This window comes from Xenopus tropicalis, chromosome 4 (genome assembly GCF_000004195.4).
Source record: "Xenopus tropicalis strain Nigerian chromosome 4, UCB_Xtro_10.0, whole genome shotgun sequence".
In the NCBI taxonomy this organism is placed as follows: Eukaryota; Metazoa; Chordata; class Amphibia; order Anura; family Pipidae; genus Xenopus; species Xenopus tropicalis.
The window spans coordinates 14,588,930-14,615,278 of record NC_030680.2 but is presented as its reverse complement, the minus strand read 5'-3'; the positions used below and the strand labels follow the sequence as shown (position 1 = coordinate 14,615,278).

Below are 26,349 nucleotides of genomic sequence, written 5' to 3'. Positions count from 1 at the left end.
TCAGAGCAGATCTTGAAGTTTATAGTTTTAACGGGTGCCGTGGCATTAACACTGGTATTTTTGGTAGCTAGCTGTTGCAAGGTTCTTGGCCTGTGTGTTTACCTGTGCTCTGGGCCCACCCTAGTATCAGAATGATTCTAAAATGGAATTATGTGGCGAGCCAGTGGAGTTTTAAGTTGGTTGCTGGTGCATATTCAGCCAGGGGTGCATGTGTTTAGCTTCTGTTGGTCTTAATGTCAGTGCTGGTATGGAGCAAAATGGTGCCCTAGCCGTGCCCATAGATACCATGCAAGTTAAGAGGATGATCTGGAACATTGTTGAAGGCACATCTGTTCTTTCTTCAGCAGAGCTTAGGTGGTCTATATAATGAGATTATATTTTCAAACAAACCTTACCACCCACTGTAGGTGTTTTGGAGACAGAGCTACATACCAGTACCCATTGGAGATTATCAGTAATGGCTTTTACCTCAAAGCCATGGTGGCTTCAGAGCATCACAGAAGGCAAAAATTGTCTGTCGCACTTTGCAGAGTTTCACCTTAGTTGTGTTCCTGTCTAGAAGATAATAAAGGATAGTTTTTAGGTAAAATTGCTTCCCCAATGAAATGGGCCGATTGATGATGAGATCCTAACTTTGCGCAAGGCTCTGCAACTATAATGTCCCAAAAACACTGAAATCCTAAAAGCGGTGAACAATTTAACAGAGGTTTCCATCTTCTGCCTGGCTGGGATTTATATCAAGCCTCATTACCAGACCTTTCCACCAGGACATGCATTAAAGTATCCAGGAGACTCTAAAGAGGGAAAATGAGAACCCAACTTGGTTGGCCGCGATGCTGACGGAATGGTGCTTTTGCTTGGCTGCGCTTAGCTTTGCTTTCTATTCCTTGCGCGTTATGCTTCTTCCATCTTGCTTGTGAGCCGACAACCTGAACAGAGGCCATTTGGGAATAAGCTGCTGGATGCACAGGTATGCACAGGTATGCACAGGAGCAAGGAAGGTGTAAATCCTAACCAGGCAGAAGAAGTCTAAAGTCGGATACAACCTGAAAACTATAGGGAGGCTCCAGTGTACAAAGATTTTTCCAGGAGCCAAAGCAGAAGGCCAAAACCCAAATACCCACTGGAGAGCCAAAGGAGGGCTATATTGGATGAAACCTTGGGTCCTTTGAATTCACCACCTGGCTATATGACTCCAATCTCTCCCAAGTACTCCCCAGGTACAGAGCTCTTATCTTTTAGCAGTTTGCTGTTGATGCTACACGAAACGCTTTGCTCAAAATTTCCCATCCCACTCGATCGTTGAGATGACTGGTATCCAAAGCCTTTGCCTCGTTTCCCGCCATACACGCACCGAATATCATACATTCGTACGATAATATCGGTGCCTGTATGGCCGCCTTTAGGGGTCACAATAAAGTCTTTTACTGGGGAAATGCACATAGTGGGCCCCTGCGCAGGTAGAGACTGTGTAGTAAAGTAGGTATATTACGGCAAGATGTTGGCAGTGGTGTTGCCCCAATCCCCTTCCCCTTTTCAGGGGTCTTAACTTTAGTAGAGGTTCTCCCCAGCATGCCAGTGACTGTATCTTGAGCAGAACCACTCATTGTGAAGTCCTGACCCAACCCCTAGTACGGCAAGACCCATCTCAGTTGCTCACACTGAGCCAATGGTCATAACTTCACTATATTGTGGTAGTAAAGCAAGATGGTGACAGCTTCAGGCCCACCACTACTACGGAAAGTCCTAATAATCTGTTTAAAGAAGTTTTTCTATTATATCAATCTCTGGGGTAAAGTGTAAATTGGTCTTTTGAGACCTTTCTACGGCTAAACCTGGCCCATAGAGATTAATACAATAGGAAAGTCCAAGCTGCTCTGTCATTTGGGTTCAACCCCATGCTCTCAAGTGATCGCTGGTAAGAGCACAGCCATGTGTAGCAAATAGTCAGAACTCAGTACCTGGTTATGGGTTGGTTGTATTTTGGATTCAGTTACCCAAGGTGAGATTTCTAATGGGGCTGCTGCGAAAAGGTTGGATGTCATCTCAAGCCTTTTTTGGTTGAGCCAAATTGCCCGTCTTACGTATGATAAACTTATCATAATAGAGTCACCTGCTTCTGAATGGTCATATTGATCTTGATCGTATTCCTATTGTATTGGGACCTACCACAAAATTGGTTGCAGCCTGTTATTACTATCAGTAAAAGACTTAACTGCTCAAATGATACAATTGGTGGCAGCGGCGGGATCCGCGCCACTTCAGAGGCCGCAATACCAAACTTTCCGCACCACTGAAGACGCCAGCGCACCTAAGGCAGGATAGGAATAGGTTTCTCTGTATTTTGTGTCACTGTCTTTGCTAAAGGTTTTCTCTCCGTTTCTGTGTAGATGTTCAAGTTTCAGATGTTGAGTGTTTGAAGAGGAGGATTGTAATTCGCGTTGCACTAAGTAAACCTCACATGCACGTGGGCTTCCAATCCAACCATGCATGCTCATAGATCCACTCCAAAGCGTATGGCTTGCACGCCTGGCAGTACCACGCAGTGCATTGTGAAATACACGCCCTCCTGCTTATTCTGATAGCCCTGGTCTACTGGGTGTATGTACATGTGTGTGCGTGTTTCTCGCCGCGGGGGTCTGATAGACGCATGCCCGTGTCATTTTATTGCAGACAAAGCAGAGGATTCCGGTCCCATTCCAAAGCCCCTAAGACCACTGGACAACGCAGCAGTAGACTCCAGAATTGCCACAGTAAAACAGCGCCCAACTAGTAGATGCTTCCCCGCTGCTACAGACACAAATGTGAGTAGGCGAGCCGAGCTGTGCATGTTAGTACAGGGGATGCTCAGGGCTGAATCCCCCCTAGGAACATTCTAGATTGTTGCTACCGTATCGCCATGATGCACTACAAGAGCAGTTAACCAGTTGATGGCACAGAGCCAAGTTCATATGCCAAATTGTATCTTGTAACATTCATGGATACCATGCTAAGACATTCGGACGTGACTCAGTACTCAGCACTGTAGAGAGGAATACGACTCAATTCAGATCAAGTGGGGTCAAGACAAAGGTGGAAAGTATCATTTTGGGGAGCACTATTGGTTGGCAGTGATGCAAAACTTGATCAGATGCCCCCCTATTTAATCATAGCCACAGTGCTCATACCACTGGCAGTAGAAGTTGAGTGGCAAAAGAAAAAATAACTACCTTACCAACTCAACTGCTTTTTGTGTCCGTCAACACAGTCAAAATGGCCTGAAGTTCTGGGTTCTGGCAAATGCCAGAGGGGCTGCTGTAAGATGCCATAGTCACTCACTATTTATTGGGCTGGGGGGGCTGTTTGTGCCTCTGGGTACTGGGAATGCCAGGGGGGCTGTAAGGTGCCACAGACAGTCACTATTTATTGGGCTGGGGGGCTGTTTGTGCCTCTGGGTACTGGGAATGCCAGGGGGGCTGTAAGGTGCCACAGACAGTCACTATTTATTGGGCTGGGGGGGGCTGTTTGTGCCTCTGGGTACTGGGAATGCCAGGGGGGCTGTAAGGTGCCACAGACAGTCACTATTTATTGGGCTGGGGGGGCTGTTTGTGCCTCTGGGTACTGGGAATGCCAGGGGGGCTGTAAGGTGCCACAGACAGTCACTATTTATTGGGCTGGGGGGGGCTGTTTGTGCCTCTGGGTACTGGGAATGCCAGGGGGGCTGTAAGGTGCCACAGACACTCACTATTTATTGGGCTGGGGGGCTGTTTGTGCCTCTGGGTACTGGGAATGCCAGGGGGGCTGTAAGGTGCCACAGACAGTCACTATTTATTGGGCTGGGGGGGGGCTGTTTGTGCCTCTGGGTACTGGGAATGCCAGGGGGGCTGTAAGGTGCCACAGACAGTCACTATTTATTGGGCTGGGGGGGCTGTTTGTGCCTCTGGGTACTGGGAATGCCAGGGGGGCTGTAAGGTGCCACAGACACTCACTATTTATTGGGCTGGGGGGGCTGTTTGTGCCTCTGGGTACTGGGAATGCCAGGGGGGCTGTAAGGTGCCACAGACAGTCACTATTTATTGGGCTGGGGGGGCTGTTTGTGCCTCTGTGTACTGAGAATGCCAGAGCCTATTTTGTCTCCAGTCCAGACCTGACTAGTTGCAAGACTAATTTGAAAGTTTTACATTCTGCAGCCAAACGGAAATTGAGCCTTAATTTGTTACTGATTATTATTGGCAGCAGCTCAGATTCTCATTGGTTGCAAGCTGGGAAATGTTCCCATCAAGTGCCCCCTTCCATCCAGTCGCAGGGTGAGTTTATACTAGTAGGCAGGAGTTTTTATTTTATCACCACCTCACTGACAAGAAGGGGGACTAAGGTCCCTAAACCACCCCAACAGGATAGAGAAGTCGCCACCGTACTATTTAGGCCCCCTGACCCAGCCAGCCAATGACTCCATTTTATTAATTAGGCTTTATCCATGAATGTTATATTTTGCACTGCATTCTGGCTATAATAATCTTCTAATGACTCTGTGTTTCTCCCAAGACCTTACAAGTCGGTGGGGCTCATTTACAAGTGCCAATTTGGTGCCATAATGCTTTGCATCTTGCCAATGCGTTGGGAGCAAGGGAACCCTGGAATCCCCATCGGCCTGGAAGGTTCCAAGGTTTGCTTAGTTAATGGCATCCATTGCCACACCTGACTTGTGCCGAATGATGAGGACACTAATGTAGGAGGAGAACATGCTGCCGCTGGTGCTCAGTTTGCCAAAAGGACCCTCCTTCGTGGTGCCTTGGGTGCAGAGGGTGGACCTCTGTGGGAAAAAACATGGCGATTTGCATCCAAATTTGGCACAACTGCATGTGTAAATGAGCCCCACTGGGTGCCACGGGCTTGGGAGGATCCTTATAAAGCTCGGCTGCTTGAGTTTAGACTGTGACTGCATTGACTCCATTTATGAACTGCTAGGGGTTTGGCGGTGTGGGTGGGTTTGGCGCTCACCCCCATTAGCTGTGTCTCATTCTATTCTATTTTAGTCAATGTATGATAGGCAGGGTATCGCTGTAATCCCGCCCACTGCTCCGGGAAGCCATCAAGGTCCATTTCTGGGTATACCCCGTGGCACAATGAGAAGGCAAAAATCCATAGGTAAGCCACCTTTTTCTTTCCCTGTCGCTTTGTTTCGTTTTGTTCATGGCGTTCTCCATCTCTCACGTTCCGGAGCTTTGAGTGTGTTTTGTGACTCGAGTCTGTTTCGGACAATATCGTGTCTGTAGCTGTGTTTCACCCTTACGTCCTTGCTATCTCCGCTGTTATCGCTGCTCCGGGAGCCTGACAATCTTTATACCCTGTAAAAAAACTGTTCTACTTCCTGTTCCTGGTCTGTTCTCCTCCTCTTGGTCAATTTTGTTTAAGTGCTTCTGGGCTGCTCTCCTCCTCCTTGTCAGACAGAAAGCAGTGCTCCTGGGCTTACCTCCTCCTCTTATTTAGGCAGGGGAGCTGCTCTGCTCTTCTTGATTAACCCTGGGCCTTATCACCACCTCCAGTTTAGACAGGAGGCCCCTCTTTCCTGTACAGATTAGGGGTGGGGCATGTTCTAGTTTATAGGCCTAGCTGGAATCTCTATGGGCCTTTTTGGCCAAAGACAAGAGCAAAGCGGTATGATGGAGCAGGAGCTCCCCCTTGTGGCGCAGATACAAACAGCTTGAAAGGAGTCCAATCTGATTCTGGGGTTTAAGCAGGTTTTTTATCTGAAGGAAGAATCCGGCTGAATGTCGCCCTCCCACAAGTTACACATTTCAGTGCTGCTTTACACAATGAATAACAAAACCAACATATTGTACAGCAGTAACACACACAGTAGGTAGAGTTATTTCCACATTATTGGGGTATAATTAACCCCTGAAAGGTTGGTTTGATGTATTAAAACATGGGACTTAAAAATCGCCTTTTTGCAGTATTTCTAGCAGTATCCAATGCAGTAAATAAACATTCTACCATCCCAGAGCTCACCCTGATTGGCTCCAGGTTAACTCCGCCCTTCAGGTCTGGGCTGGGCTAGTATTTAGGCCAAACCCTACCCTTACTCTAAATCTGAGCTCTGACTAATTACAGATTCAAACAGTCGCACACAAATAAACACCCACCCAGGTAAATAACCCCTCTCCCAGTCTGCAGCCCATGTCTCACCATGCCAAGCCCCGCCTACTTTCTGGTAAGCCACATCCCCTTGAGAGGGAAGTTCCGCCAACGCTTTACTCAGATGTCACCCTTCACGCATTCTTAGCTTTGCCCTCGTTTGCCAGACCTTGTGGCTGACAGGGATGTAGTTATTTTATCCCAATTGCTGTGGTTTGTGTTATTCAAATGTGTAATGTTAGCCGGCCACGATACAGTGCGCTTTCCATTTAACCCATTAGCTGCTGAGGTCTGACTCCCATCACAGATACATATTGTGAATGTGTCTCGTATGTCTGTCTGTCTGTCTGTCTGGCAGTTGGATATGTCTGTATGTTCCTACTTTATGTCTGTCTGCCCTTAGTGTAAGCCTATATGTCAGTAGGGTATGTCTATATGCCCACAGTATATGTCTGTTTGCCAATAGTGACTACAAAGGTCTATACCCATATTGTATATCTCTATGCTAATACTGTATGTCTCTGTGCCGGTACTTTATGTCTCTGTGCCGGCACTGTATGTCTCTATGCCCATACTGTATGTCTCTCTGCCCGTATGTCTCTATGCCCATACTGTATGTCTCTCTGCCCGTATGTCTCTATGCCCATACTGTATGTCTCTGTGCCCGTATGTCTCTATGCCCATACTGTATGTCTCTGTGCCCGTATGTCTCTGTGCCCATACTGTATGTCTCTGTGCCCGTATGTCTCTATGCCCATACTGTATGTCTCTGTGCCCGTATGTCTCTATGCCCATACTGTATGTCTCTGTGCCCGTATGTCTCTGTGCCCATACTGTATGTCTCTCTGCCCGTATGTCTCTATGCCCATACTGTATGTCTCTGTGCCCGTACTGTGTGTCTCTCTGCCCGTATGTCTCTATGCCCATACTGTATGTCTCTCTGCCCGTACTGTATGTCTCTGTGCCAGTACTGTATGTCTCTGTGCCCGGATGTCTCTATGCCCATACTGTATGTCTCTGTGCCTGTACTGTGTGTCTCTCTGCCCGTATGTCTCTATGCCCATACTGTATGTCTCTCTGCCCGTATGTCTCTATGCCCATACTGTATGTCTCTGTACCCGTATGTCTCTATGCCCATACTGTATGTCTCTGTGCCCGTATGTCTCTGTGCCCATACTGTATGTCTCTCTGCCCGTATGTCTCTATGCCCATACTGTATGTCTCTGTGCCCGTACTGTGTGTCTCTCTGCCCGTATGTCTCTATGCCCATACTGTATGTCTCTCTGCCCATACTGTATGTCTCTGTGCCAGTACTGTATGTCTCTATGCCCATACTGTATGTCTCTGTGCCAGTACTGTATGTCTCTGTGCCCGTATGTCTCTGTGCCAGTACTGTATGTCTCTGCCCGAATGTCTCTGTGCCCGTACTGTATGTCTCTGTGCCCGTATGTCTCTGTGCCCGTACTGTATGTCTCTGTGCCGTATGTCTCTATGCCCATACTGTATGTCTCTGTGCCCGTATGTCTCTATGCCCATACTGTATGTCTCTGTGCCCGTACTGTATGTTTCTGTGCCCGTATGTCTCTATGCCCATACTGTATGTCTCTGTGCCAGTACTGTATGTCTCTGTGCCTGTATGTCTCTATGCCCATACTGTATGTCTCTCTGCCCATACTGTATGTCTCTGTGCCCGTATGTCTCTGTGCCAGTACTGTATGTCTCTATGCCTATACTGTATGTCTCTATGCCAGTACTGTATGTCTCTGTGCCCGCATGTCTCTGTGCCCATACTGTATGTCTCTGTGCCCGTACTGTGTGTCTCTCTGCCCGTATGTCTCTATGCCCATACTGTATGTCTCTCTGCCCATACTGTATGTCTCTGTGCCAGTACTGTATGTCTCTATGCCCATACTGTATGTCTCTGTGCCAGTACTGTATGTCTCTGTGCCCGTATGTCTCTGTGCCAGTACTGTATGTCTCTGCCCGAATGTCTCTGTGCCCGTACTGTATGTCTCTGTGCCCGTATGTCTCTGTGCCCGTACTGTATGTCTCTGTGCCGTATGTCTCTATGCCCATACTGTATGTCTCTGTGCCCGTATGTCTCTATGCCCATACTGTATGTCTCTGTGCCCGTACTGTATGTTTCTGTGCCCGTATGTCTCTATGCCCATACTGTATGTCTCTGTGCCAGTACTGTATGTCTCTGTGCCTGTATGTCTCTATGCCCATACTGTATGTCTCTCTGCCCATACTGTATGTCTCTGTGCCCGTATGTCTCTGTGCCAGTACTGTATGTCTCTATGCCTATACTGTATGTCTCTATGCCAGTACTGTATGTCTCTGTGCCCGCATGTCTCTGTGCCCATACTGTATGTCTCTGTGCCCGTATGTCTCTGTGCCCATGGTATCTGGGTACTGTGTGCATTACTGTATGTGCCCCCGGGCTGTGCCTCCGTATAAGACTGAATGTTACTGGCGCTTGTGTGTAATGCCGTGCCGCCGACGCAGCACTAACTGCCTAATGATTCCTCCATAATTACCAGATTGTTTCCTTTTGTCAGACAGCAGAATTCCTTTGTCAGGTCAGTAGTTTGGCCCATTACAGGCTGTATAATAATGTCCCTGTCTGGTCTCCGTTTCATGTCAGCGGCACCACCAAGATGCCCGGATGTTATTGGCTGAGCTCCTCTTTATAAAGAGACTGCTCCCATAACTCCCTGTGCCTTGATTCACTTGTTGGTGCCCATAAGTATGGCAATGTGGGCAAACGGCTGGGGTGGGAGCTGCCATGTTTCTCTTGGGTGGCACAGTCTGTGGGTGGGACATCCCTTATGTTTATGCCTATGTGCTGGGGCTGCCATTTCTCTTGCATTCTCTAGACTTCATCACAACAGCACCATTACCACCACTAGAGGCGCTGTTGCTGATGTTTACATAGAAAATGGTGCTCAAGGCAAGTGACATAGCAGCTCCCACACCTCTTTTTCATTCCGATGCCATTTTTTCTGTATTGGCAAAACTTTCAGTCATTTACTGATTAAGGGACCTGGGGAAGGAACTGCTATGGGATTCCATTAATGCCCCAGAGATGCCAAGGGATTTTATCACCGCAGGCTTTATATTATTCAAACACTTTCATCTATTTGCCGGTATCAAGATACTGCCTACCCCTGGCTCACTAAAGGAAACGTATAAATCCTTACATTAATTATTATTACTAATTTTCAAGATTTGAGTGTTAATAAAATAAAGTTGAAACAACAGCGCCACCTGCTGGTCAGTTTTGCCGACCACCCTGACAGTTGGGAGGCTATTTCCCAAGGAGAAGAGGAAAGTCTTCTGATTTCAGCTGACTCTTCTCTGTTCTGTCTGCTTTGAGCACAGGGTTGCTATGGCTACTGGTTGGCAGTTATTTTTTAGGGCTTAATAACTATAATTGGTCAGTGGTGGTAAAGGCTGGGACTGTTTGTTTTTGAAGTTTATATATTCGTTAAACCATTGTTTTTAGCAAAAACCTAAATATATGTATTCTTTGTCCCCCCACAGGCATCACCGAGGAGGAACGGCAGTTTTTAGCGCCCCCTATGTTGAAGTTTACTAGAAGTTTATCCATGCCAGATGCCTCTGAGGATATCCCGCCTCCACCAGCAACCTTACCACCATCACCGCCACCTCCTTCACCATCTTCTTTCAACTCCCCTAAATCTCCAGCTCCCAGGGGGTACGGAACCATTAAGCCGGCCTTCACCCAGAATTCAGGAACAAAGTCTCCGTCGCCAGCCGTACGGTCGGACAACGTCGGGACAATCGCCAGAGACAAAAGTATGTTCTACAGGCACGAGGCCAACAGGTTCTCCTTGGACTCTGAGGAGCTGTACAACGCCAGCATGGCCAACCAGCAGAACTTTATCAACAAAAGAAGCAAAATGCCCGAAAACCCTTACTCCGAAGTAGGAAAATTAGGAAATAAAGCGGTGTATGTTCCAGCCAAACCTGCCCGGCGGAAGGGAATGCTGGTGAAACAGTCCAACGTGGAGGACAGCCCTGAAAAGACCTGTTCCATTCCCATCCCAACAATCATCATTAAAGAGCCTTCAACCAGTAGCAGCGGCAAGAGCAGCCAGGGCAGCAGCATGGAGACGGACCTCCAGATCTCAGAGCAAGTGGGGCAGTTGCGGCCTGATGATAGTCTTAATGCAAGTAGTCCGTTTGCAGCTGCCATTGCTGGAGCAGTGAGAGACCGGGAAAAGAGACTAGAGGCCAGGCGCAATTCTCCAGCCTTCCTGTCAACGGACTTGGGGGATGAGTGTGTGGGCCCCAAACCAAGCCCGAGGTTGCAGCATTCAAAGTCTATCGATGATGGAATGTTTTTCAACGATGAGCACACAAAGCATCTCATGGCCCCCAGCTCTTTGGTTCTCCCCAGAGGATCTTCCAATGCCTTCACCAACAACGACTCCAGCCATCAGGGGGATGTGAGCAATGCACGGATGTCTAAGATCAAAGGGCCTGAGAACAATGCAGCTCCAGCAAAAAGTACCAACTCCTCTGGTAATTACATGCATCCAGTTACAGGCAAGCTGCTCGATCCCAACTCACCTCTGGCCCTGGCCTTGGCAGCTAGAGACAGAGCTCTGAAGGATCAAAACCAGCCCAGCCCTAGCCCTACAGATCCAGAAAAAGCAGATCTGAACAAGCCACTTTATATAGATACCAAGTTGCGCTCTGGCTTGGAGAGCTCCTTTTCCGTTGCAACAATCAATGCAAATAGACCGAACCAGAGAGGGAAGTTGAAGAGACAGGAGACGGAGAGTAAGCACGACCTGGACTCATCCAAGGAGGAGAAACGGCAGGAAGAGAAAAAGAACATGCTGATCAACATCATGGACACCTCTCAGCAGAAGACAGCTGGCCTGCTCATGGTACATACAGTAGACACCACCAAAGCAGATGATGCACTGGCTGAAAGTGAAGAAGCGGAGAAGGGCACGCCACCTGAGAACTCTAATGCTCCAGTATCAGAACCCAGGGAAGAGTTAGAGAATTCCTTACCCAAGGCCAACGTGTTAGGAACCCCCGCAGCTCCCCTCAACAAAGCCATCGTATCCGTGTGCTCTGTGGAAGAGCCGGTTATCTTACCCTTCCGTATCCCTCCTCCTCCTTTTGCCTCAATGGATGTGGACGAGGACTTTATTTTTACCGAACCACTGCCTCCGCCGCTGGAGTTTGCCAACAGTTTCGAAATCCCTGAAGATGCTTCGCAAATGCCACCCGCTACTCTGGCTGATTTGTTGATTCAGAGGAAGAACGGAGCTTTTCTTCCACCTTCATTTAATCCCAATGTTGCCTCGAATTCTATAGATAGCAAAAGGCCAGCGGTCCTGACTAACTGCCTGCCCACCTCTTTCATGCAGCACCCCGAAAGCTTCGATAACGTGACTGACTCTGGGATCGAAGAGGCGGACAGCCGAAGTGGCAGCGACCATCACTTAGAGACGACGAGCACTATTTCCACTGTTTCCAGTATATCGACCTTGTCTTCGGAGGGGGGAGAGAACCTGGACACATGTACAGTCTATGCAGATGGGCAAGCGTTTCTAGTGGACAAACCCCCTGTACCTCCAAAGCCAAAAGTGAAGCCCATAATCAACAAAAGCAATGCACTTTATAAGGATGCTGTTCTAGAAGAGAACCTAGATAATTTTCCAGTCCCCCCTCCTGCTCCACCTCCTCTACCTTTAAGTATTCAGCCCAGCATGACCAAAGCTGGACAGCAAAGGACCTCCAAGTTATGGGGCGACAACACGGAAGTCAAAAGCCCAGTCATGCCAAGCCCCAAAGCCAATGTTATTAGTGAACTGAATTCCATTTTGCAACAGATGAACAGAGAGAAAGCTACAAAGCCAGGGGAAGGGTTGGATTCACCCACTGGCATGAAAACTGCAAATCTCAGCACAAGGTAATGTGTTTCTTTCAACACCATAAGGTAAAAGGGGAAAGGGCGGAATCTCAAAGCAGCTCTCTTGGGACACCGGAGGGCTCATTTACCAATGCAAGTGGAAAATGCCAGGGTGGATGCACAATAGAGCAGCCCTGACATTCTTTACTTGCCTTGAGTACCCGTGGTCCCATTTGGCTTGCTTCGATGGATACGGAAACTAAGTTCCAATGTTTTGCCCTGTATGTACATGGGCACTAAAGCAAAACCCAGATGAGAGGAAAGGGCAGACATATTGCATTACTGTAAAGGATGGTTTCACCCAACAGGTTTCAGATCACAATGGATCCCTTTTTCGCCTTGGTTACCTATACTGGGATACTGTTATATCCCTGTCCAGAGAACATGTAGAGAATCAAAGGGCAAATATATATACAATACAATATTTCCATTAGGGAAAGGATAAAGTCATAGTGACCCTTTTACATGTTCACTATCGTGGCCAATTGGCAGTAGTTCCCAAATTAGGAGGTGTGTCAAACAGTGGCAGTGCCTGATGGCCAGAAAGGATGAGATTTGGGGGAAATGCCAGTTGGCTTTCCTAGATACATCTGAAACCCCTTCTTGAAGGTCATTTAGGGTAAGATTTGAGGAGAATGTCTGTTTGCTTTCCTAGTCACACCTGAAAGCCCATCTGGAAGGCTAGTTAGGGTGAGATTTAACGAGAAGGCCTGTTTGCTCTTCTAGATTCCCCTGAAAGCGCATCTGGTAGGCCAGTTAGGGTGAGATTCAAGGAGAAGAGGCCTGTTTGCTCTTCTAGATTCCCTTGAAAGCCCATCTGGAAGGCCAGTTAGGGTGAGATTCGAGGAGAAGGCCTGTTTTCTCTTCTAGATTCCCCTGAAAGCCCATCTGGAAGGCCAGTTAGGGTGAGATTCGAGGAGAAGGCCTGTTTGCTCTTCTAGATTCCCCTGAAAGCCCATCTGGAAGGCCAGTTAGGGTGAGATTCAAGGAGAAGGCCTGTTTGCTCTTCTAGATTCCCCTGAAAGCCCATCTGGAAGGCCAGTTAGGGTGAGATTCGAGGAGAAGGCCTGTTTGTTCTCCTAGATTCCCCTAAAAGCCCAACTTGAAGCCAAGTTAGGGTGAGATTGAGGAGAATGCCTGTTTGTTCACCTAGATTCCACTGAAAGCCCATCTGGAAGGCCAGTTAGGGTGAGATTTGAGGAGAAGCCCTGTTTGTTCTCCTAGATACACCTCAAAGCCCAACGTGAAGGCCAGTTAGGGTGAGATTTGGTGAGAACGCCTTTTTGCTTTCCTAGATATCCCTAAAAATCCCAGTCCAGCTGGAGGTCCAACCTTTGGCCAACGCCCCCTTAGCTCATAACATGATTACAGATACAGGAAAAAAGATTTGGAGTGAAAACTGATTTGCTTCCCTAGGTATTCTCGAAGCTATGGCTGAAGGGCTGATACACCCGTGTTGTCCTATATCTGTAACCAAGTTCTGAGCTACAGGGGTCATGACCAAAGGTTGGACTTTCAACAGAGGGCTTCCACCAAAAAAGTCTGGCCAGCACTCTTGTATAGGATCTAAGTCAATGCCTCTCTCTGATATGGAATAATAAACCAACTTCCTATCTGCATTTGCATCATATACATTACGGGGGAATGGTAATTAGCAGAACCTAACGAGCCCTGGGAAACAAGTGTCCGGCTAAGAACGTGCCACCTTCGTATACTTTATGTCTGGATGTGGCTTCACCTCGGCTCTTATTATCTATTCATCAGGTTCCGTTATGTAAATGTTCTAGGTGCCGCCACGGGCGCACAAATAACTAGCCGCTCCTCGGCTGCCACATAGCGGGGCTCTTCCCTTTGACGGGACACTATAACACTTAATTGAGTTACTGCCTTGGGGACTGTTATTCTGAAAGAATGTTTTCTGCTTTACTTCTGAGAACGATAAAATGTAAAATGAATACAGTTTCCCTAAAGACATAGACGGCATCAAATAAAAACTGACACTGGTTGCAAGGCAATCAGCCTCCTCTGGGGAAATCACTTACCACTTTATCCGGGAACAGCCTGTTCATGTTGCAAATAATTCATAATAAACCCAGTGCAACCTCCTCCTTGCCAAAGGGACAGGTATGATGTCTTCATGGCTTCCTCACAGGCTCGTATGCTGAGCTCTTCGGTTTGGGGCATATGGCGGCCACCGGCGAGTTGCTGGAATCACTTCCCAGATGGCGCAGCCTATGAGACGCCTGCACTTGGTATTGACTCGCACTGTTATCATCAAAGAGAAATGGAGCTTTCACTTATAATTACACAACAAAGAGATCTCATTTTCCATCCAATATCAAGTCAGATAACTTTTAATTATGAGCAAATGCCGGAGGGACCGAAACCCTTTATCATCAAGTGCTTCAAAGACTTCTTTGTCTCAGCGTCAGGGAGAGAAAAACCACTTAAGGTCCCCATACACGGGCTGATTGTAGCTGCCGATATGGGTCCCTTGGACCGATTTGGCAGCTTATCGGCCCATGTAGTGGCAGGAATAAGGGGCCTGGCTGACCGATATCTGGCCTGAAATTGGGCAGATATTGATCGGGCAGGTTAAAAGATTTAGTCGGATCGGGGACCACATTGGCTCGTTGATGCGGTCCCCAAACCGACTGCCCCATTGCCACCATTATAATTTGATCGTTTGCCCCCAGGCCTACATTTTCCCCGATATCGCCCACCCGTAGGTGGGGGTATCGGGAAGAAATCCGCTCACTTGGCAATCTCGGATCTTCATGTGTATGGGCACCTTTACTCTTTGATACCCAAGATCCACAACCACTATCAAGCATCAGAACAGCTCTCTCCAACAGCAGCCAAAGTGCCAGCAAATAACCCTAAAGTTGGGCATACACAGTCCCATCCCATGTGGTATTCACCCATCAGCCTATGGGATGAATAGACAGACACTGTACATGGTATGGGCACCTTTCTGTTGTTCATTGGGTTAAACAGCCCGTAGAGAAGCACAACAACTTCCTTAAGTGCCCAAACTGACAGAATGGATCCTCCTCCAGATACATAGAGTACATGGTCCAATCCCATATGGTACCCACCAAGCAGCTGTTGGCAGGAGTGGACAGTACTGTATCAGGCCATCTTTCTAATGTTCATTGTACATGGATCCAAGTCTGTGCCGCCCAGTAGTCTTTTTGCTGCCTTTACCCCCTGTCCCTGTATACACGAGTGGATATTGGCCTGGACACTTGAGTGAATGGCAAGTTACAAAGACAATATTGAGTAGTCATAGGCATTTCCTCCACTGCTGTTTTATCCACTCAACGTGACAGTCTATGGTTAGGAGGCTGCTCTCCAGACAGAGACCAAGAGCTCTCTTTATATAATATCAAATGTTTCAGATACAAAAAGTCAAATGCCACAGAGAGGCACAAAGCTACATGATCAACTGGCAAAAACACCAAAAACTCAGTTCCAACCATCAAATGCTGCACAAATGTGTCTCTGTGAAAATAACCCCAAGGCAAAATGTTGTGCCTCATAGGCAGAAAGCTCTCTTGGTTAAGATAGGTGTAGATCAGCGCTGGTCCTGAGGGGCCCTACTAGCACCACCAATGATTTTGCATTTCCAGCCCACTCTTTGATCTTGCTGTATTGCCAGAAAACACACAGGGCGTCATCGATCAAAGACTCTCAGCTCAGAAAGATTTAAATGTAAGAGAGTGAGAAAAATATGCCCCGAGCTTTCAGAGAAGCTCTTAGCGGCTGTCGTGGTTTGTAGGCATTCATCTCCATCATCTAACAGGAAGCCGTCGAGGTGTTCTGTAGCCGGAAAGTGTACATCAAAGCATCCAAAATAATGCAACTGACCCCTGACTTCGAATGAAAGTACATTTACACCGTACTAGGATGGATTGTACCAGGAAATGTAGGGTTTGCTTCCCACAAAGGATGTAAAATATCTTTGGGATCTCTATAGTATCTTCTGCTTAACCCTGCCCTAAGCTAGGCATAGACAGAATGTTATGGTTAGCGGGCTAGCCAATCCCCTGGGTCAGGCAGATCATGGGCAGATGGAAGGCCTTTTTCTTCCCCACTGCCGGTCTTTGGTGAGTCAATCACTATGTCCCACCCATCCACAACATCACTGGGGGGGATCAGGTTGAGCACAGGTTTTAAAAACGTTGGTGGAGCATTGGGTCAAGTTGAGGCCAGGCTACCACTGAGAAGATTAAGGTCATTACAGGTTGCCAGTTTGGCCACCCATTCGCTGGGCCAGTTGAATCAAAACTAAGGTTTATGAAGACCCAACAGGATTGGAAAGGATATCCAGCGGATTTTTGCCCATATATTAGTCATGCAGACTGTTGGGAGCCCCTCAAGTCTGAGTTGGCAACAATCCCTGAACACTCAGATATAAATCAGCCCTTCTGCACGTAGCCAGGTAGTTTAGGCTGATTGGCTTGTTGGGCTTCCTGATTCCTAATAACCTCGGCAGCCAAACCCCTGACTCCAACCCTTCCATGTTCTGAGATTTATGTCCAGTGATCCAATATTGTGTTACAGTAATAATAACTATTCACGCATCGTAGGATCTAATCTCACTGTTCCACGGATCTTGTTCTGAGCCCTGGACACATTGGGACATCAGTAATAGACCATGATGCCTGGAGTCTGGCCAAAGCGTTTCCTCTGCATCATTGTCAGAGTCACTACAGCTAATGGCGCTACTTTTGAACATTACTTGTCCATTAGAATTTTTCTGCCAGAGTCAAGGTCTCAAAAGTAGGTCACAGTCTGACAGTTGGAGCAGGCAAGGTATTTGTATAAAGGATAAGGTATGAAGTATTAGCACTTTACAACCCTTCATCCCTAGGAAGACTGAAAAATATTTAACAAGATTTATCGAGATGCAGCTGTTTCTAATCTAGACTTGAGCGTTAGTGGTGGACAGGGGTGTCTCAGAAGCAACCTATCCTCTTCATCTGAAATTCTTTCCATCACGACCATGAATTCAGAGAGTGACAGTGGCAGAACGAGTACAGGGGTAGCAAATGGCAGTTTGGTGTCAGGGATGGGTCTTCTTTTTATTTGGACTGGGATTTTTAGGGATATCTATTTGATCTCCCCCTTAGTCCTCATCCAATCATTTCTAAGCTGCTGCCTGGTAATTACAGATCATTATCCAGCCCTGGCTGCCTCCAATCCTGGTTCCTCACAATATGTTACAGATCTGATTCTCATTTCTCTGCTTACCCAGCCTTCAGCATGAAAACTCTGTACATGCAGGATACATTCCAGTTATAAGTATGTGTTGCCATCTTCATACATGCAGAAAGTATGGTTTGGGGCATATAATGATTAAAAACATGCATTTCCTTGGATGAACCTACAGAGGCCAGAGGAACACTGGATACATTTAGAGAAGCTGCTGCTGGTTTTGGATAATGTTCCTGAGTTCCAGAACCTGTTCCGCAGGAGGCTGTGATCAAGCTGCCCAGTGGTTTGGCTCATTTAAAGGAGAATGAACGGCTGGTTAAAAGCTTGACATCCTCTAGTTGCCTCCCTGCCCTAAACAAGCAGAGTAGCTTGGAGACAAGGTGATGTTCTGGGAAGCTGATGTTGGGTTAAAGATGCCCTGCCTTAGTCTGGCTTAAGGTCCCCATACTCGTTGATGCGGCCCCCGAACGGACTGTGCCCATTTCCGCCATTATAATTAGCCTACACGCTCCCGGATATCGCCCACCCGTAGGTGGGGATATCGGGCGAGATCGCCAAGCGAGCGAATCTTAACGTGTATGGAGACCTTTACATCTTGAAGCTGGGTGTTACCTACAGGTTGTGTGGGTTTGGGCCAAGACAGTGAGCAACGGGGCCAGACAGGTGTTGGATCAAACTATATAAAGTTTGACCCTCCTCTCTGGTGACTGATCCCACCCATATATGAGTCCTCAGAGGGGAGTTGGCTAGGTGCCAGTCATAAAGTAGAAGATTTTGGGCTGGGTTGAATTAAAAAATGTCTGTCCCGCCCATAACTAATTACAAGATTACTTATTTGTCTTTGTGTTCTCTTTTTTTTTAGGGGCACAGATGCCTTGAGTACAGTCTCAGGTAACAGAAGTACCACGGTCACTTTCACCATCCGCCCTGGAGCCAACCAGCCAATCTCGTTACAGAACAGGACACCCGAGTTTGAGGGCCGGGTTACAGGAATGCGCCGCGCCCCCAGCCCTGTGGTATCACCAGCCGAGATCACGAGAGATATAAAGCCCGGCCCCCTGTCGGCTCCACCGGCCTCCATGTCCGACGTCTTTATCTTACCCAGTCAGCCCCCCTCAGGGGACATGTTTGGGATGAGCATGGGGAGAAGTAGATCCCCTTCCCCTTCCATTTTACAGCAGCCAATCTCAAATAAGCCTTTTTCTGCAAAGCCGGTCCACATGTGGACTAAACAGGACGTGGCAGACTGGCTGGAAAGCCTCCATCTAGGAGAACACAAAGAGATGTTTATGGATAATGAAATAGATGGAACCCACTTACCGAACCTTCAAAAGGAAGATCTAATAGACCTCGGAGTCACCAGAGTCGGCCACCGGATGAACATAGAGCGAGCTTTAAAGCAGCTTTTGGACAGATAAAAGTACCTAGCGTTGCCTCGACGACTTTTTCTCCCCCCCTTTTCCACGACCCTTGTCTTTCCGACGGGCGAATTTCTAAATGGGGGTCCCTGAAAACAAATTGAATTATCTTTCGTTACCGCAAGTTTAAATAGCTGTACAGATAATTTATAAAGCACAATATTTTACGGAGATCAAGTGGCTGGTCTACTGGGCTGCCATGGTGCCACTTTGGTTCTAGAAAGAAAAAAAAAAAAACGAAAAAAAACTTTTGTGATTTAATAATACTATTTCTGTGGAATAATTATTATAAAAAAAAAACGAAAAAAAAAAAAAAACAAAAGATCGACCTTTTTAAATCGGCCTCATTTGGATGCACCAGAACCAGCTGAGCTGCGTTTCATTTTTTGTATCTTTGCTAGAACTTCTTCATAGAAGGATAAATATTTCAACGATGGGTATAAATCGTGCAGCATTTAGTAAATATATAGAAATATAAATATATATATATATAGAGAGAGATATTTAAAAAAAAAAAGAAAAAAAAGCAATTTTATGTAAAAGCCCCAATGGAAACAAGTCATTTACTCCTCTTCGGTATCAGAGGAACCTTCGAGATTTGGCTCCGTAAGAACTCGGACGGGTTAGAAGTTTTATGTCTGTTCCTTTGCAGGTCTCTATATGAAATATAATTAAACCAGTGTCTTTATTAGTCCCAGGGCCGGTTTTAGGGTACAGCATAACATTTTGATATATCCGGGATATATTAGGGGGGAGTTTCAGAGTTAACATTGGAGGACTTTAGGTTAGAACCTCCACAGATGGTCATGGTCATCCTGAAGTCCTCCAACTGCAGCTCTCCGAATCAGAACAACACTTGGATTTGGTGTTCAGCCATGGTGCAAGGACTGCAGATTGGGCTGTGGGATCTCAGTTGGAGGACTTCAGGATGAACATGACCATGTGTGGAGGTTCTAACCTAAAGTCATCCAACTGAGATCCAACAGCCCAATCTGCAGTCCTTGCACCATGGCTGAACACCAAATCCAATAACTCTTGGAATTTGAGTTAACCACAGTTTAAAGACTGCATGTTGGACATTTTGCTTCCTTAGATGGTCGTGCAGAATGACTGAACTTGTCCAACCTGAAGTCCTCTGATATCCATCTAACTTGAAGTCCTCCAGCTGCTTCTTTCAGAATCTAGCCGCCATTTGGAATTAGAATTCAACTGCAGGTTGGGCATTTTACCATCTCAGATGGTCATGCAAACAGGCTAATGCAGTGATCCCCAACCAGTGGCTCAGGGGCAACATGTTGCTCCCCAACCCCTTGGATGTTGCTCTCAGTGCCCCAAAACCAGGTAGTTATTTTTGAATTCCTGACTTGGGGGCAAGTTTTGGTTGAATAAAAACAAGATTTCCTACCAAATAAAGCCCCTGTAAGCTGATAGGGTGCATAGAGGCTGCCTAATAGCCAATCACAGCCCTTATTTGGCACCTCCATGAACTTTTATGGTGCTTGTGTTGCTCTCCAAGTCTTTTTACATTTGACTGTGGCTCACGAGTAAGAACGTTTAGGGACCCCAGGGCTCTCAGTTGGGACCCTTAAGGTTGGAAATGTTCCCAATCTGAAGTCCTCCAACTGCAAGTTGGAATTGGGCGTTCAAGCACGGCTTATGAACTGTAGGTGGATCAGTCAGGGGGTCGTGCAGATAGGCAGTTGGAGGACTTCAGGTTGGATATCTGTTCACATTAAAGTCTCCATCCACAACTCTTTTCAGTTGAAGTTGAAGTTCCATCAACAGTCAAAGGGTTACAGGTTGGCCGTGGCCCCTCTCTTGTCTATTTCCGTCCCTGATAAATACCATAAATCATTTTTTCCACGATCAGCTGGGTAAAGACTGTACATGTAAACAAAATTCTCCATTCTTATTTCTGTTCTACAGCCATTCTCCTGTAGTGGAACCTTCCGCTCTGTTACAAAGCGAACAGATGGGTTTTTGCAGCCATCATTGTCTTCCACTTGGTGATTCCGGAATTAAATATTGAAACCACAAAGGCCATGCAACTTTTTTTTTTATTGTTAGATGCATATGGTATTACCTCTATACAATGTGCCAGAAACCCGAGTCTGGGGGTGGGGGGCTCTGCTCGTAGGAAATCCTCAGGCTCCGCTGTGTCGACCCATGCTCTGAAGGCCTCGTTTCCAAGAGGAAATGCGCATTTTCCTTGTATATGTTCAGGCACTTAACGCAAATATGTATTTAGTAGAAACAAGAGAAACATTTTAAAGAGCTAATAAAATAGTATATTTTTACATGGTGTCTTATGAAAGGTTGTATGGGGCGTAGGCTATGAATCGTTAACGTTTGCTAATTACAATGATTTGCCATAATTACTTTGCGTATGAACCATTTGGGGGTGGGATCATCCTCCAGTCCTTCCACTGATCCCAAATGGGGACGTGGAATTAGGAGTCGGCCTTGGAGCTCATTGGGTGGAGTTCATTGGGTGGAGCTCATGGGGTGGAGCTCAATGGGTGGAGTTCATTGGGTGGAGCTCATGGAGTGGAGCTCAATGGATGGAGCTCATTGGGTGGAGCTCATGGAGTGGAGCTCATTGGGTGGAGCTCAATGGGTGGAGCTCTGCTGTGGCGACTCAACCTATCACAGTGCTCGATACGACACGTAGGGATATAGGTTTAGAATTTTTTGTTACATAGTGTAATTTAACACATTTTTTTCCCTTACCTCTCTAGTTTATGTCATTTTTGTGCATACGACACCGACATTTTTACAAAAATTTCAAAAAAAAAATTGTAAATTGTGTAAAATCTGCACAGCAGCCAGTGACGGAGAATTTCTTTTTTTTTTTTGTTTTTTTTAATTCATTCTCTTATACAGATGACTAGGTGTGACTGTTGATTTAATACTTTAGGGGGCGGGGTTATAGTGATTGAAAATGTCAACCCTTTCGGAATAAATCAATTTCATCAGAGCCAGAAATCCAAAAAGAATTCCCCCCCCCCCCCCCACTGAGACAAAAACAAGAAATATTTATTTTTCGAGTCCGTTCCTCGCTCAGTTTCGTATTACCGGCCTGTGTTCACGTTGTTAATGTTTGCTGTAATTTTGTGCTTTAATTACCATAATGAACGAACAAATTTAAAAAAAAAAACAAAAAAAACCAAGCTACTGTAATTGCACTTTTTTTCTCCAAATCCTCGATACTATTGTATGGCAACCAAATTACTGTAAAAAAAAAGAAAATAAATATCCTATTGCACTAAGGGTGTGGCTCTGATTACAGGCAAATGTTCTGTTTGGACTCAATAAAATGACAAACGTTGCCAAATGCTGAATTGAATTTTTTTAAATTCTACAACCAAAAAAAAAAAAAAGGTGGTGGGAGAGTCTATTGTGGACACGAGGGGTGGAGTCGGTCATAATTGTTTTCAGGACCCCTGGGGGCCAGCCCTGCTTCCCAGCTTCCTTAACAATCTACTGAACGGGGAAGCTGTGGCTGCAGGTTGGCTCAAGGGGCCCACACTTCATACAACCAATCAGCTGCAGGATTAGGTGAGTTTTGTATTTAAAGGTAAAGAAAATAATATACATTTGACAGAACTTTTCACTGAATGTGACCTATTTGTGCTTATCCTGTAAAAAGTACTATTGACTTAGGACTTCAAGTTCCACCCCTCCGACATCCATCCAAAGTCTATTATCAAGTTCAACTCCTCCAACATCCATCCAAAATCCATCATCAAGTTCAACCCCTCCAACATCCATCCAAAATCCATCATCAAGTTCAACTCCTCCAATATCCATCATATAGTTAACCCTTCCAACATCCATCCAAAGTCCATCATCAAGTTCAATCCCTCCAACATGAATCCAAAATCCATTATCAAGTTCAACCCCTCCAACATCCATCCAAAGTCCATCATTAAGTTCAATCCCTCCAAAGTCCATCATCAAGTTCAACCCCTGCAACATCCATCCAAAGTCCATCATCAAGTTCAACCCCTTCAATATCCATCCAAAGTCCATCAAGTTCAACCCCTTCAATATCCATCCAAAGTCCATCAAGTTCAACCCCTTCAACATCCATCATCAAGTTCAACGCCTCGAACATCCATCCAAAGTCCATCATCAAGTTCAACCCCTTCAATATCCATCCAAAGTCCATCAAGTTCAACCCCTTCAACATCCATCATCAAGTTCAACGCCTCCAACATCCATCCAAAGTCCATCATCAAGTTCAATCCCTCCAACATGAATCCAAAATCCATTATCAAGTTCAACCCCTGCAACATCCATCCAAAGTCCATCATCAAGTTCAACGCCTCCAACATCCATCCAAAGTCCATCAAGTTCAGCCCCTTCAATATCCATCCAAAGTCCATCAAGTTCAACCCCTTCAATATCCATCCAAAGTCCATCAAGTTCAACCCCTTCAACATCCATCATCAAGTTCAACCCCTGCAACATCCATCCAAAGTCCATCATCAAGTTCAACCCCTTCAATATCCATCCAAAGTCCATCAAGTTCAACCCCTTCAATATCCATCCAAAGTCCATCAAGTTCAACCCCTTCAATTTCCATCCAAAGTCCATCAAGTTCAACCCCTTCAACATCCATCATCAAGTTCAACCCCTGCAACATCCATCCAAAGTCCATCATCAAGTTCAATGCCTCCAACATCCATCCAAAGTCCATCATCAAGTTCAACCCCTTCAACATCCATCCAAAGTCCATCATCAAGTTCAATGCCTCCAACATCCATCCAAAGTTCATCATCAAGTTCAACCCCTTCAACATCCATCCAAAGTCCATCATCAAGTTCAACCCCTTCAATATCCATCCAAAGTCCATCAAGTTCAACCCCTTCAATATCCATCCAAAGTCCATCAAGTTCAACCCCTTCAACATCCATCATCAAGTTCAATCTCTCCAACATGAATCCAAAATCCATTATCAAGTTCAACCCCTGCAACATCCATCCAAAGTCCATCATCAAGTTCAATCCCTCCAAAGTCCATCATCAAGTTCAACCCCTGCAACATCCATCCAAAGTCCATCTAGTTCAACCCCTTCAACATCCATCATCAAGTTCAACCCCTGCAACATCCATCCAAAGTCCATCAACAAGTTCAATGCCTCCAACATCCATCCAAAGTCCATCATCAAGTTCAACCCCTTCAACATCCATCCAAAGTTCATCATCAAGTTCAACCCCTTCAACATCCATCCAAAGTCCATGATCAAGTTCATCCCCTCCAACATCCATCAAGTTCAACATCACCATGTTATCATTAGTACAGTCAATACTAGTGGCTCACTATATGGAAACAGTGGGACAGCCCTGCCTTGTGTATATCTGTACATCAGTTAAATACCCAGCAAGGAGGCCATACATGCAGTCTGTCAGACCTCTCATACTAAGTGACATCATCTGTCATAAACTGATTTAATGAGAACCAAAGAGACCTAGAACTGTGTAGAATCTGCAATCATCGACTATTCTTGAAGGAGGAAATTCCTTTCATTCCTTTTTGTTTCTCTTAGTAGGCGTTTCCAGGACCCCTAGACATTGGTATCGTATCTATAGAAAAGAGCTTAGAAACCGAGGCATTAAATTTAGAAGCTGTTGATCAGAAAAGCAATGTATATTTCAAACCTGTGAATTGATGAATCTGTAAGTAAACACATTATATGCACAATAGTATCCGGACCCTTTTGTCTAACATGAAACTCAAACTGTACCTGGAGGCACGCTCAGCGCAAAGACTGTCTGTAGGGATTGTGGGGGGTTTATGAGCGAGGCAACAAACCCAGGAGCACCCCATGCAAGGCCAAGTGCCGGCTGGAGAGGTAGAAAGGCACCAATATTGGACTCTCGAATGATAAATGGCATTTTACCATCTGGCAGTCTGATGGACAAGTCTGGGATTCCAGGAGAACTCTATCTGCCTGAATGCATATCGCCCATGGTGAAGTTTGGTGGAGGGGGAATGATAATCTGGGGCTCCATGTTTGGACCCCTGGTTCCAGTGAAAGCAAGCCTTAAGGCTACAGTGATATCTCTCACAATTCCAAGCAACATTTGTGGAACACTTTGGCGAAGGCCCTTCTGTGTTTTCGCACAATAATGCCCCCATGCATAAAGTCTGGTCCATACAGAATGGGTTGCTGAGATGGGAGGGGCCAGGAACCCATGAGGGATGGATTGGAACCCCAACTGGCCTGATCCCCAACATCACTAATGCTCTTGTGGCTGAATGGAAGCAACTCCCACCAACAACTGGCCAACATCTAGTGGAACCTTCCCAGAAGCAGCAAAGGGTGGAGCTTCATATTAATCCCCTGGGTTTGGGAATGAGGTGTTGGACAGGCAGGTGTCGCGCCCTACTTTTGACCATATATTGTATAATTTAGTGCTAACTTCCAAGTGGCCTCCAAAACTGCCCAATAATCTCCCTATGTTGGATAACAGCACAGTGGCAGATAGGGATGATTCTCATTGGAGCCTTCTCTTGCATCTGTAATGAAGGTTGAACTCCTGCTCTGGAAAGCTGAGGAATTCAATAGGAGGAGGAATACTGCAGAGACTACATAGCATTTAAAGGGGACATATGCCTTCCTAAAAACTTGCCCTTGTGCTCCCCCTATCTCTCTAATGTAGGCACTGCGAGAGCCAATGAGAATCAGGCATTTGCTTGTTATGTAATATGATGAGGATTCTCATTGGTGGCTCCTCTTCCACTCTGGGAAAAGTAGTCTAGTAACATTTGGGTGGAGGTAACCCAAAGTTGCTTGATAAACCACCTCCCCTCGCTCTTCAGGGCCAGCAGCCCAATTAATATGCAGAGGAATCATCCAATAAGAATCCTCGCTGATCTTTGCCAGTCTCATTCCATGTTGTGTGTTCCTGTAACTGGAATATAAACCTAGTTCCATTAACACAGGACAACAAAAGCAGCAACATAAACCTTCCATGGGAGGAGTTTAATTATACCGGGAGGTGGGGCCAGCAAAGGGACACAAAGCAAAAAAATATTTTCATCTTATTTGAAATTTTAGGCAAAATGCAACGTTTCTAATATAATATTAGTCATTGTCTATTCACTCTTTAGCATGCATACATGCTAACCAATCACGGTCCTGTCTGCTTCTTATGAAACGACAGCCTTTCTATGATGCTTTGGGCCCCCGCTGATCACTCCCTGGCGCAATCCCCTGTGTGGGGCCACAAGCAAACTGTGTGACTGCCCCCTGTAATGAGCAAAGTGCAGAACTGTATGTTTCCTCTCCCCGTGTTTTAGGGACCAGCGCGCTATTATTTATAAGGGTTAAACTAAAGATGGCTGCCCCTCTAAAATGTAGGTTAGGCAAATAAAGAGAACCTCCCGGGGGAATCTCGGCACAGAAATACCGCCGTCGCCTGAGGATCAGCAAACAGAATTGGCTCGATCAGAATGTTGAAGATTTTATCGTTTTCTGCCTTTGTCTCATTGTTTTTGCACATTTTATGTATAAAATACTGCTGCCAATCAGAAGCCTTGATTCAGCCCATCAGAGTTCTATTATGAAACAGAAAGACAGGATATAAATGTGCAGAAGCCGCAGTAGGGATATCGGTCTGTCTCGGG

The 26,349-nt window shown here is 46.1% G+C and overlaps 1 protein-coding gene across 9 annotated transcripts in view; it reads left to right on the top strand.

The window, feature by feature from the left end:
• shank2 (SH3 and multiple ankyrin repeat domains 2) overlaps positions 1-22,048 on the top strand; it is a 310,238-nt gene extending 288,190 nt beyond the window's left edge. For 5 of the 9 annotated variants that reach the window (XM_031899734.1, XM_031899731.1, XM_031899732.1 and 2 more), the window contains 5 exons: positions 2,674-2,804; positions 5,016-5,127; positions 8,679-8,699; positions 9,664-12,076; positions 18,159-22,048. In XM_031899734.1, coding sequence (XP_031755594.1) covers positions 2,674-2,804; positions 5,016-5,127; positions 8,679-8,699; positions 9,664-12,076; positions 18,159-18,714 — 3,233 coding nt within the window. In that variant the 3' untranslated portion in view covers positions 18,715-22,048. 9 annotated transcript variants of the gene reach the window in all.
• Positions 22,049-26,349: the final 4,301 nt, after the last annotated feature.